Genomic DNA, 13,527 nt, shown 5'->3' with positions numbered 1-13,527 from the left:
CAGCACTTTCACAAAGGGCTAAAAAGTCCCCTGCATCCAAATATGTCTGTTTCCAGAAAACAGAGTTTTAAGTTAAGCTAATTTTGAAACTACTAGTTCAAAATTTAATCTTTTGGAATTTTTTTACATGTCAGGGAAGTTTCCCTTTTAGGTTGCACACTAACACGGTCGGCCATTTTATGGAGTAAAAATGTTGACTCCATAAAATGGCCGACTACCTGTTTATGTGGACGTAAAAGGAAAACCGTGCAGGTTAGAAGCATGTTTGTGTGGATCGTTATATTCTACTTTTAAATTTATCTATCAAACCATATTGCATTTCTAGCAAATGGTTTCAAATGCTTTTCAAAGACCAACTCGACCGATCAAAGGCAACTTGTTCCTTTTAAACAATCACCAAAAGCAAAAGCAATGTTTGAAATATAGAAATAGTCATAAAAAAATGAAAACCTTTAGACCGATATGGACAGACTTGGGACCTTAAAATTCATCTTTTCCGAAACATTAAAAAGAGACAATTGCAAGTGAAACCTAACTAAACACAAAAACACAGTGCCAAAGAAAAGTTGCATATTGAAATAAAAATGGGTGGACAATCGAGTCCATAGCTCTATGATAGCAGTTATAAAATTGACGCAGGCAAAACTTGGAACATCAAAAAGAAGTGCATACATATAATAAAAGCTTGTGATGGGACACAAATGTTGAATGTTCCCCTTGTGCTGCCAGGCTGCTATCCTAGTTTATATAACTCCTGTGAAACATTTGCTGCAAAAGTAGCCATATGTTGTCAAAATTCGCATTACATTCGCATATCATTCGCATTGGCAGGAAGTAAGAACCGGGCTTATAGGAACACGTTGCCTTGGATCAGTTGTGTTGGTCTTTGAAAAGCGTTTGTAACCAGTTGTTATCATAAGCATATGATTAAAAAGATATTTTAAAAGTAGAGTATAATGATCCACATAAGTATCACTCAAAATTTTTGTTTTCCTTTTACCTCGTCGACTAACACGGTTGGCCATTTATGGGAGTCAAATTTTTGACACCCATAAATGGCCAACCATGTTAGTTCGCAAAGTAAAAGGAAAACCATGCAATTTCGAGGCAAATTTGTGTGGATCATTATGTTCTATTTTTAAAACATCTTTCTAACCAAATGCATTTTAAAACCAATGGTTACAAACGCTTTTCAAAGACCAACTCGACTGATCCAAGGCAACGTGTTCCTTTTGTGATTATATGTTTGCTACAAAGGAACTCGGATCAACTTTATCTTTGTATAGTATATTTATAATTGTGTACAGAAACATGTTTGAAGGATCATTCTGTAATTACAGAACAAAATAATTGTACAAACTAATGTTGTAAAGGAAAACACAAGGAAAAATATCAGTTCAAGTTTAGGTTTCTTAATTTCAAAGACAAATATAGTACAAATTATACAACGAAAGCTGACTCCTTTCTGAAAGTCATATGAAAGGGAAACAATAGCTAAACTCTATAGAATATCTTAAAAATCTACAATGTCAAGGAGAAATATAGCACTAGATAAACCTTAATAAGTAAACACATCTTGTGCAACCTGAGATACATGAAGAAGAAATTCAAGTGACATGAACTCAAAATGTTCAATGGCAGTGCAATGGTATATAGCACACAAATACCTAGAAAGCTACACCAATGTTTCAATTCATTGTGCTACCTGTTATTTTGGCACTTACTTGCCACACAGGAGCATGACAACTTTAAAATGCAGCTTCAACATTAAATAAGGCACTTGATAGAAATGAACAAGCTTAGAAAATAACATTGTTATCATGTGGACATGTGTCAAAAGGCATTGTAGTTACATTGTAGAGACTGGTGCCCCACTCATATTGTGCTAAACAAAGGAATTAGTTCATCAACAGTATCTTCTTTGTTACAGCTTCATTAAATTGCGCCCTGCTGTGGCTTAATACAGATGGTTGAAGCTAATCTACTTCCTTTACAGAATGATTTAGCTTTTAGAGAAAAAACCTTAACAGAATCAAAAGTGAAATGTATTTCTTTCAATTAAAACAAGTAATACCATGGAAATAACCAAGGATGAATACAGTGTTTAGACAGACCTATCAACTGAGCCCGTTGGCTAGCAGTATACACCACGTTTGCACACCATACCACACTCAACAAGCTATAGCTACATGTACCCAATGGAAGGTAGCTCAGTGACATTCTGTAGTCTAATGGGTTTTGGTGCGCCTTGTAAATCAAGTTTTTGGCTGAGATGAATCCCTGCTCACTATGTCCATTATTTCTTTACAGACATAAACTCATTGTTGAGCGTTCTCTCTTTATTCATGTCTAAGTTGGTCAATAATTTGTGCAGATATTCACACTTTTGGAATAAACTTGTGCACTTCTTAAAACTAAAAGACCCTTAAAAAAAACCATGTAACTGTGCGTATGTGAATAGTGCTCTACCAACTTATCATAACACTGAAAGGCACTTTACACTATTAGTAGTTACTCAAAACAATTGCTTGCATACAAACTTACTTGGTAACGAGCAATGGAGAACTGATGAAAGCATAAAACATGAGAAACAGCTGCCTCTGAAGTAACATACTCGTTGAGAAAAAGTAATTTTACTCAATATTAACTGGCCCTTTTTAGGCGTCTGAAAGCACACACATTTGTGCAACAAGGGTGTTTTCTTTCATTATTCTCTTGAAACTTTGATGACCAATTAAGGCCAAATGTTCACAAATTTATTATTTTATGCATATATGTTGGGACACACCAAGTGAGAATACAATTACAACTGTACAAAGGTGTCCAGTGCCTTTAAGATACGATTAAAATTTGCCACATTTTTGACCATTTGTCAGTGTGTTTGTGAACTGAATTGTTCACTGTAGACACCATAATGACCATCAGGCCATGTCCCAATTAGCAGCTATAGTATACAAATATTGAGTGGCTCAGAGTGGAACAGAAAATTTGGACTGTTTGAACAGTCCAAATTTTACCGAGCGATAATATTCCTTCAATTCCACGAATTAAAGCCACTCAATATTTGTTTTATATAACTGACTAGAGATCCTTGTCATTTGCTGTATTTTAAAAGTAAAACATTATGAAAAATCACACAAATTACTGGTTCTTATATAGCGCCGCATAGCGGTAACAATGCACAAATTTAATAGCAACCGGATCACACACTTTTGCACAGTTGCTCCTTTGTTTAAGCAGCGGCGCGACGGCGCTGTACTGCTCAAAAACATTGGGAACAAGGATGACCCTAACTGTTGAATGGAAATGCTAGTCCCCATGGGCGCATAGGTCTTTTTGATAGCCGGTGTGGATGGGAGTAATAGTGAATGTCACGTGAAGTAAGTTCCACCAATCAAATGACAAGGATCTGTATGTCAGTTATATAACTACGGCTATGCGTCATCATGCATTGAAGTATAGGGCGCCCTTAGCAACACCCTTAGCAACAGTCGTAGCCGTAGCTGTGGACACCATCAGGCCACGTCCCAATTGGCAGCTATAGCTACGGCTATGCGTCATCATGCATTGAAGTATAGGGCGCCCTTAGCAACAGTCGTAGCCGTAGCTGTAGACACCATCAGGCCACGTCCCAATAGGCAGCTATAGCTACGGCTTTGCGTCATCATGCATTGAAGTATAGGGCGCCCTAAGCAACACCCTTAGCAACAGTCGTAGCCGTAGCTGTAGACACCATCAGGCCATGTCCCAATTGGCAGCTGTAGCTACGGCTATGCTTCATCATGCATTGAAGTATAGGCATCCTTAGCAACACCCTTAGCAACAGTCGTAGCCGTAGATGTAGACACCATCAGGCCACGTCCCAATTGGCAGCTATAGCTACGGCTATGCGTCATCATGCATTGAAGAATAGGCATCCTTAGAACACCCTTAGCAACAGTCGTAGCCGTAGATGTAGACACCATTAGGCCACGTCCCAATTAGCAGCTGTAGCTACGGCTATGCGTCATCATGCATTGAAGTATAGGCATCCTTCGCAACACCCTTAGCAACAGTCGTAGCCGTAGATGTAGACACCATCAGGCCACGTCCCAATTGGCAGCTATAGCTACGGCTATGCGTCATCATGCATTGAAGTATAGGCATCCTTAGCAACACCCTTAGCAACAGTCGTAGCCGTAGCTGTAGACACCATCAGGCCACGTCCCAATTAGCAGCTATAGCTACGGCAATGCATCATCATGCATTGAAGTATAGGGCGCCCTTAGCAACACCCTTAGCAACAGTCATAGCCGTAGCTGTAGACACCATTAGGCCACGTCCCAATTAGCAGCTGTAGCTACGGCTATGCGTCATCATGCATTGAAGTATAGGGCGCCCTTAGCAACACCCTTAGCAACAGTCGTAGCCGTAGCTGTAGACACCATCAGGCCACGTCCCAATGGGAGACTTTCTGGGACGATAGAGGGCAGCAGACTTACCGGGTAAATCCATTGTTCGCAGAATTATGCGCATGTTCAGAACTACGTAAACAATGGAAATTTACCCGGTATGTCTGCTGCCACCTAGCGTTGGAAAGTCTCCTATTGGCAGCTATAGCTACGGCTATGCGTCATCATGCATTGAAGTATAGGGCGCCCTTAGCAACACCCTTAGCAACAGTCGTAGCCGTAGATGTAGACACCATCAGGCCATGTCCCAATTGGCAGCTGTAGCTACGGCAATGCATCATCATGCATTGAAGTATAGGGCGCCCTTAGCAACACCCTTAGCAACAGTCATAGCCGTAGCTGTAGACACCATTAGGCCACGTCCCAATTAGCAGCTGTAGCTACGGCTATGCGTCATCATGCATTGAAGTATAGGGCGCCCTTAGCAACACCCTTAGCAACAGTCGTAGCCGTAGCTGTAGACACCATCAGGCCACGTCCCAATTGGCAGCTATAGCTACGGCTATGCGTCATCATGCATTGAAGTATAGGGCGCCCTTAGCAACACCCTTAGCAACAGTCGTAGCCGTAGCTGTAGACACCATCAGGCCATGTCCCAATTGGCAGCTGTAGCTACGGCTATGCTTCATCATGCATTGAAGTATAGGCATCCTTAGCAACACCCTTAGCAACAGTCGTAGCCGTAGATGTAGACACCATCAGGCCACGTCACAATTAGCAGCTATAGCAACGGCTTTGCATCATCATGCATTGAAGTATAGGGCGCCCTTAGCAACACCCTTAGCAACAGTCATAGCCGTAGCTGTAGACACCATTAGGCCACGTCCCAATTAGCAGCTGTAGCTACGGCTATGCGTCATCATGCATTGAAGTATAGGGCGCCCTTAGCAACACCCTTAGCAACAGTCGTAGCCGTAGCTGTAGACACCATCAGGCCACGTCCCCATTGGCAGCTATAGCTACGGCTATGCGTCATCATGCATTGAAGTATAGGCATCCTTAGCAACACCCTTAGCAACAGTCGTAGCCGTAGCTGTAGACACCATCAGGCCACGTCCCAATTAGCAGCTATAGCTACGGCAATGCATCATCATGCATTGAAGTATAGGGCGCCCTTAGCAACACCCTTAGCAACAGTCATAGCCGTAGCTGTAGACACCATTAGGCCACGTCCCAATTAGCAGCTGTAGCTACGGCTATGCGTCATCATGCATTGAAGTATAGGGCGCCCTTAGCAACACCCTTAGCAACAGTCGTAGCCGTAGCTGTAGACACCATCAGGCCACGTCCCAATTGGCAGCTATAGCTATGGCTATGCGTCATCATGCATTGAAGTATAGGGCGCCCTTAGCAACACCCTTAGCAACAGTCGTAGCCGTAGCTGTAGACACCATCAGGCCATGTCCCAATTGGCAGCTGTAGCTACGGCTATGCTTCATCATGCATTGAAGTATAGGCATCCTTAGCAACACCCTTAGCAACAGTCGTAGCCGTAGATGTAGACACCATCAGGCCACGTCCCAATTAGCAGCTATAGCAACGGCTTTGCATCATCATGCATTGAAGTATAGGGCGCCCTTAGCAACACCCTTAGCAACAGTCATAGCCGTAGCTGTAGACACCATTAGGCCACGTCCCAATTAGCAGCTGTAGCTACGGCTATGCGTCATCATGCATTGAAGTATAGGGCGCCCTTAGCAACACCCTTAGCAACAGTCGTAGCCGTAGCTGTAGACACCATCAGGCCACGTCCCAATTGGCAGCTGTAGCTACGGCTATGCGTCATCATGCATTGAAGTATAGGCATCCTTAGCACGCCCTTAGCAACAGTAGTAGCCGTAGCTGTAGACACCATCAGGCCGCGTCCCAATTAGCAGCTATAGCCACGGCTATGCGTCATCATGCATTGAAGTATAGGGCGCCCTTAGCAATAGTCGTAGCCGTAGACACCATTAGGCCACGTCCCAATTGGCAGCTGTAGCTAGGGCTATGCGTCATCATGCATTGAAGTATAGGCATCCTTAGCAACACCCTTAGCAACAGTCATAGCCGTAGACACCATCAGGCCACGTCCCAATTGGCAGCTGTAGCTAGGGCTATGCGTCATCATGCATTGAAGTATAGGCATCCTTAGCAACACCCTTAGCAACAGTCGTAGCCGTAGCTGTAGACACCATTAGGCCACGCCCCAATTGGCAGCTATAGCTACGGCTATGCGTCATCATGCGTTGAAGTATAGGCATCCTTAGCAACACCCTTAGCAACAGTCATAGCCGTAGCTGTAGACACCAATTTGGATACGGCCTCACTATGCCCTTAAAATTATTGCCCTCATGATAAATAATGAATACTGTAGTCTAACACTTCATTTAATAGCATGATATTTAAATAAAACCAAACTAAATAAGCCACAATAACCTTTAAAGTAAAAAATCTTATCACAATTTCATCCTCTTTTACCTTTCCTCAAAATATCAACAAAATCATACAAAAACATCAAGTACAGAAAATATAGACTATGAGGTATAAGTTGCCTACATTGCATCCTCATGTAGAGTACTTCATCTGATTGCTCATCAATGTTATTAACAAGTTACATAAAAAATGAAAAAGGTAAGCCATAATCCTCCATAACAAGATCATCGGAATGCTCACTTGATTTCTGCACTGATGTACATGCTTTATCTCTAGGTGCACGTAGCTTTGAAGATGCAGTCTTTTTAGGTGTATTGCTTCTTTTGACCGCACCATCCTTTGACTGTTGACTGCTGTTTCCCGTCTCTAACTCTGTGCTTTCATCTATAAATTCATACACATCTTCACTGCGACAAATGTCATCATCAAAAGATACACAAAGTGACCATGTTCTTGAAGGTCGTTGCAGCGTTTGCTGGGGATGACTATGCCTTCTGAGTCTATCACTACGTCGCCGTTTGTTGCCAGGATCAAGAATATGAGAGGAAAAGTGTGGCTTTGTTTCAGCACAAAATGTGGGTGATGTTTTATTGTACTCGTTGATTGGCATATAGCTGAATTGTGGGTGTGTAGGTTCCAAACCAGACTGGAAATGTAATGACTGCTTAATATTAGCCACTGACTGCTTGATGGGTGAGGAAAGCCCAGATGGCAATACATCTCTTTTTCTGGGTGAACCTGGTGGGTTTAAATGAAGATGAAAAACTCTACCTGGTTGTGATGGAGTGGAGTTTCTTCTCCTCCTCTTGGTAGGTCTCTTGGTAAATAGAGACTTCTTTGAGGAGCTTGCTCTAGGAGATAAATCACTAAGTGCCTTGGGGGCCTTCAACTTGTAAGATGATCTGGAACCTCTCTTTAGGTTTGGAGATCTATTCTTGGTGAAGTTCTTAATTGGAGATACAATAAAATCAGACTGTCCAGGGCTTGAAAACTTAGGGAAATCAATATCTTCTTCTGATACATCATGAACATAATGATTCAAAATAATTTGCCGTTCATCCACAGGAGTGTCAGGAGAAAACACGAGCTGATATTTCCCAGTAGTTTGTGACTTGTTCTGTTGGGGAGTGCTACATACAGGCTTTTGAGACTGGCCAGGCGAAGAAACTGACACTGCATTTGAGAAAGCAACTCTGCAAGGACCGTTCAAAGGTGTTGGATGTCGATGGGTGTTTATTCTCTTTTCCACATTCACTGATCCTGATGATAAAGATGCTTGTGTACTCTGCTTTATTGATTTCGTCTTATGACTAGGAACACAGTTTATTGTACGATTTTTTGTAGGAACTTCAGCATCAACTGGCTTGGACCTACGTTCTGTTTTCCTTGACACTGTTTCGTCCTTACTTCTTGGTATATTTTGTGAGGTATTGGGCAACTGTTCCAGCTGTCTACTCATATCACTTGTGATTATCTTATCAGGCATATTCTCAACCTGTCTGAATAGATGTCCATGGATGTTCTCCTTGCCTTGGATACCTACTTGTGGCATGATGGTTTCTTTCTTCTTAACCTGCATAGCTTTGTCCAGTCTGACCGACATAAACCCTCCTACTTTGGCTTCCCAATCTGATCCATCCGAAGGAAAGTTAGCAAGATTCCTTAGTGCCATGCCAACAAATACCTCCTCCACATGATCTTCATCTGAAGAACCACTCCAGGAGTCATCATCCTGTTCTGGTAAACACAATTCAGATGAGGGGATACAGCAGACATTAAGAGCAGCTTCCTCAAGTTTGTCTGTGTAGGATAGAGATGAAGCACTCAATTGTTGCAGGCGCTGCTCTGTCTCAGTAATGTCATTAGTACTGAACCCCAAGAAACTTGACTGTTCTACATTTGGATCACTTTGAAATATGGTTTCAAAGTTGGCATGATGCATTGATTGTCTACTTGTTGGGGCTGATGCTTGTTTGGCAGGTCCTTGTGTCTGCTTACCTACAGGGCAATTGCTTACATCAGGTATGTTGCAATCTGAATCACAAGGTGACTCTTGACTGTCAACAACAGTCACTCTGGTCTTGCTTTTCTTTCTTCTCTGTTCCTTAGTAGATTCTTGTCTGTCATATCTGTCCGGCTGTGTATGCTGCTTGTGAACAGTGTTAATACCCGTTTTGTTTATATGCTTTGGGGAGATGCTATCATGAAGGTCACATAGTTTTCTCTTTCTCAGTGACAGAGTCTTAGATGCACCAGTCTTGTTCATTTGTGATTGACTGATTCCCTGGTTGTTACCACCTTGTTTTGGTTTTATTGATGTACTAGGTTGATTGGTTACTCCTTGTACAACATCAGTGGTAGTTTCCTGCTGGGATGTTTTAGGGTCAGGTGTGGCTGAAGCTTCTTCTACTCCATCAACAGGGAGTGATTTGTTGTTCATTGATTCCTTCAACAGTCGTTTCCTCGCTGTCAGTGATAGCCGTAGACATTTGTGTCTTTTGTCCTTCGTAGGAGGTGTATTAACAGAAACTTGACTATCTTGTTTACTAGTAACCTCTATGGGTGATGTACTCTCAGGGGAACCAGTCCTAGTCTTCTGTAGCTGTCTTCGTCTTGCGGACAACGATAGTCTTGAAGACTTTCTACCAGGGGTTGCTGGAGATTGTTGAGTACTGTCAATGTTTGTTGGTCTACTGCTTGATAACCTTTTCTCTTCCCCCTGTGGCGATGGTAACATTTCATCCTGTTTGCTAGCATCTGTTGATGACATAATGATGAGGTTTGTACTCCTTTGTCTGCTTGAGCGTCTTGGTGGTGTTAAGGCTTGACACACACCGTCATGCTGATCAGAGTTACCAACTGGCACTGTGTTCTCCTGATGTACAGCAATGGATGTAGTTGCAGCATCAGCAACTGACTCAAGAGTGTTTGTAGCAGGAAAGGATTGATGTACAGCAGACTCTTTACTTTGTACAGGACGTCTCTTACTAATTACACTTGTAGATTGTGCAGTATCTTTGTCCAGTGTTTCTTCATTTTGTTGCCTGGTTTTATGTCTTTGCACACACACGTCTTTTCCTCTGTTGACAAGTTTACTAGGGGATGAGATAAGATTCACTCCATCAGTTGTTCCCATGCTCCTGTGAGTAAATACAAAGCAACAACAAATGTTTAGTACAACAATCTACATGTATTCAGCATATAAAAGATGTTAAATTTTCATCAAGAATAAAGAATATAAATTTCAGTTTGACCCTTACACCGATGTGTGTAAGCACTGTATACTCAGAGCTTTCCAGAGTTCTGTGAACAAAATCACAGGCATGATACTCGGTTGGGATTAAAACCCGCTGCCTTTGCAATCTAGAGCAGATGTCTTACTAGCTACACCACCAAGATTGCCTGGTAGCTTGAGGCAGTTTCAATCCGTTATTTTAGCTACACCACCAAGATTGCCTGGTAGCTTGAGGCAGTTTCAATCCGTTATTTTAGCTACACCACCAAGATTGCCTGGTAGCTTGAGGCAGTTTCAATCCGTTATTTTAGCAGCAGGTACTGCAACAATTTCAGTGATGTTAAATTTGCATTAGATAAGAAAGTGAAATTGGTTTTAACCCCTACGTCGATGTGTGTTTGCACTGTACACTATTCAGTCCTTTCCCTCCTAAAATATAGGATTCAAGTCTTATTCAGAATTTAGACTTTATTAGAGTGTGTCTTGTTTTCATAAATATTTTAGATGTACATGATAAACAAATGGCTTCGTTTGTTTAGTAGTTGGCTTCGCTTTGCGCCAATCCCCAGGCTTTAATTTGAAAATATGTTTTTTGTATTGTAAATATTTAAGTGGTCTGGGTCCTTTTTGAAGGACACAAAACACAATGACAACAGATTTACATTAAACCCACACAGTTTGAAGATAATGATAGTAGAAAGCTTCCCTGAAAATATTACGTGCTGAGGTGCTGTAGTTTTTAAAAATGAGTAAACACTCGTCTCAGTGTGACAAAAAATGTTGTGACTTGTTTTTACTCATTTCTCAAAATGTACAGCACCTCAGCTTGTAATAAATCAAGGGAAGCTTTCTACTATTGCTATCTTTAAATGTGAACGTGTTGTCGTTTGTGTTTTGTGTCGTACACAAAATAACCAAATCCTTAACTGAATTGAATTATTAATATTAATAATAATAATAATAATAACAGTAATAATAATAAAAGCAGCTTCTTATACAGCATGCATATCCGTCACTCAGTGACGCCCAAGGCACTTTAACAAACAGTATTTTCCTGCAAGGTTTGTGGGACTATGTTTGAATTATGAGACTTATGGTCTACAAGGTGCTGTGGCGCAATATGCTGCCAATCAAACCAGGAACACCTGTGCACTGTTTTTGTTTATGTGCATTACACAACCAATGGCTTTACGTCCCATCCAAATGGTTAACTGTCTTGCTTAAGGACACAGGTGACACGGCAGGGACTTGAACCCACACTCTGCTGATCAGAAACATTAGAGTTTGAAATCACCTAGGCCATGATACACCACAATTGAAGCAGATGAAGTTATGATTGAAGGAGCCTCTTACCGTATTCCTTCTAGTCTCTGCCATTCATGATTCTGCATGACATCATCCAGGAACTGACCCATGTTAGGTCCTTCATCAATCATCACGTCTAGATTAGCGTAGTGATTACTCTCACGAACAAAGTTTCTATGCTGCTCACTCACCAGATGCTTCAAATCAAATCAAATCAAATCAAATCAAATCAAATATATCATAATAATAAAAAATAATAACAATAACAATCAAACATATCATAATAATAAAAAATAACAACATTAATAATAATTAGGATTTGAAACTTTGCATGGTGGAAATATGATAAAGAAAGGTTTGCGGTAACGCCATGTACGACTATCTCTAATGAGTTTGGGTGGTTCTGGTTTCAACTCGACGTTTCGATCAGTATGCTCTGATCGTCCTCTGAAGAAAGCAATAATAATAATAACGCACAGCTCTGTGTCAGAACCAATCGTTTTCAATTAGTCTAATTCCTTATTTTATTAATTTGCTTAACACCTAATGAACTGTGGATTGTTTGAACTCTTTCTCTGGTTGCATTATCTATTCCATGTTTTTACAATGGTTGTATTTGGCTAGTTTTATTGATTGTATTCCTCATCCAGTCCTGTTCATGTGTGTTTTTGTTGACGTGTTTGAATCCTACCTGCTATTTGATTAAGTTTTTGTTCTATATATACATGTAGTGCTATTTTTTTATTGTAAATCTTCACGTCCTATTTGTCCTGTTTTATTGATTGCATTCCCCCAGTCCTAAACATGTGTGTTTTTAACATCATGTTTAAATCCTACTTACTATTTATTTTAATTATTGTAAATCACGTCCAAATAGGCCTGTGGGCAACGAAATGTGATACTAATAAAATGAAATGAAATAATCATATCCACTCAAAGGGTGCTCAAGGCGCTAACAAGAAGGAAAGTTATTAAGAATGGCGTGTCATGAGGTGTGTTTTCAATATGGTCTTGAAATTATCAACAGTCACACATGTCATCACTGAGATGGGAAGTTTGTTCCACAAGCAAGGGGCGGCAGTGGCAAATGCTCACCATGATCTTTTAAATTTTGGGACTGCTAGAGATAGATGACTTGAAGAAAGGAGACCAGAGCGAGATGGCTTATGGACAATGATGAGAGAAGCGATGTATTTAGGTGAGGAGAACTTTAATGCACAGAAGGTTATGAGTACCGGGTAGGACTCTGTCTGCAAGTCATTGTTCAACTAGTGCAATTTCATCAACGGCGGCAGAACACTTTTGAAAGTGGGGGGGGGGGCAATTTTTGTTCCTATGTCAGTCAGAGTATGTGTTTTTCAAACATCATCATGCATGCACACAGGTTATGTTGGGCTAACAATTTACAATTTAGAAAAAGAAAAGGTAACACTGTTGATTTAAAGATAAGAATCAAACTTAAACATTAAAAAAACAAAACAATGTTTTTAATTTTGGGGGATAGTTTTGTTTCTTCGAATGAAACGAGCGTGGACTCCCGAACACTCGACCTTCAATTATAGTGTCACCACCGCTGACCACTAAATGAAGTGCATAACACACATTGGGTGTTTTAACACATTTATATAATGTTACATACATGTAGTCGTCAGCGTAGGTACATGTCTGTGCGCGCGTAAACAGAGAATGGGGGTGGGGGTTATGGTCCCGGAAAAACAAATAACATTTCATCATTTTATGACAATTCTTACTAATAATATGAACTGCCAACGCCTAACTATGAAGTACAGTAGAAATATTTTAGGTGCCTTTATAAAGAGGACATCAGGGTTTTATCAAATGTTTGCAAGCCTTACACACAAACCCTTGTGTTTTTTTTGTTTTTTTCAAAGCTCAATAAAAAGTGGGGGGGGGGGCAAAATCTACACTTTTCAAAAGTGGGGGGAACACTGGCCCCCCGGTTCCGTCATCGGTGAAATTAATTTAATTTAACTTAAACTAAACATGAATGATTTTTATTTTAAACACAACTGACACTAAACATACAGAAAGGTTTGCGCTAACACATTGTAATGACTATTAAATGAGTTTGGGTGGTTCTGAAAAGAACCGTTGGTTTCA

At 40.8% G+C, this 13,527-nt stretch overlaps 1 protein-coding gene across 2 annotated transcripts in view; it reads right to left on the bottom strand.

Moving 5' to 3' along the window:
* Nucleotides 1-4,598: 4,598 nt before the first annotated feature.
* LOC117299887 overlaps nucleotides 4,599-13,527 on the bottom strand; it is a 34,069-nt gene continuing 25,140 nt past the window's right edge. For both annotated transcript variants that reach the window (XM_033783475.1, XM_033783476.1), the window contains 2 exons: nucleotides 11,455-11,603; nucleotides 4,599-10,006 (listed from right to left, as the gene is read on the bottom strand). In XM_033783475.1, the coding sequence (XP_033639366.1) occupies nucleotides 7,045-10,006; nucleotides 11,455-11,603 (3,111 nt within the window). In that variant the 3' untranslated portion in view covers nucleotides 4,599-7,044. The remainder of the gene's footprint in view (nucleotides 10,007-11,454; nucleotides 11,604-13,527) is intronic.

This window comes from Asterias rubens, chromosome 15 (genome assembly GCF_902459465.1).
Source record: "Asterias rubens chromosome 15, eAstRub1.3, whole genome shotgun sequence".
Classification (NCBI taxonomy): domain Eukaryota; kingdom Metazoa; phylum Echinodermata; class Asteroidea; order Forcipulatida; family Asteriidae; genus Asterias; species Asterias rubens.
This window is presented reverse-complemented; position numbering and strand designations above follow the sequence as displayed.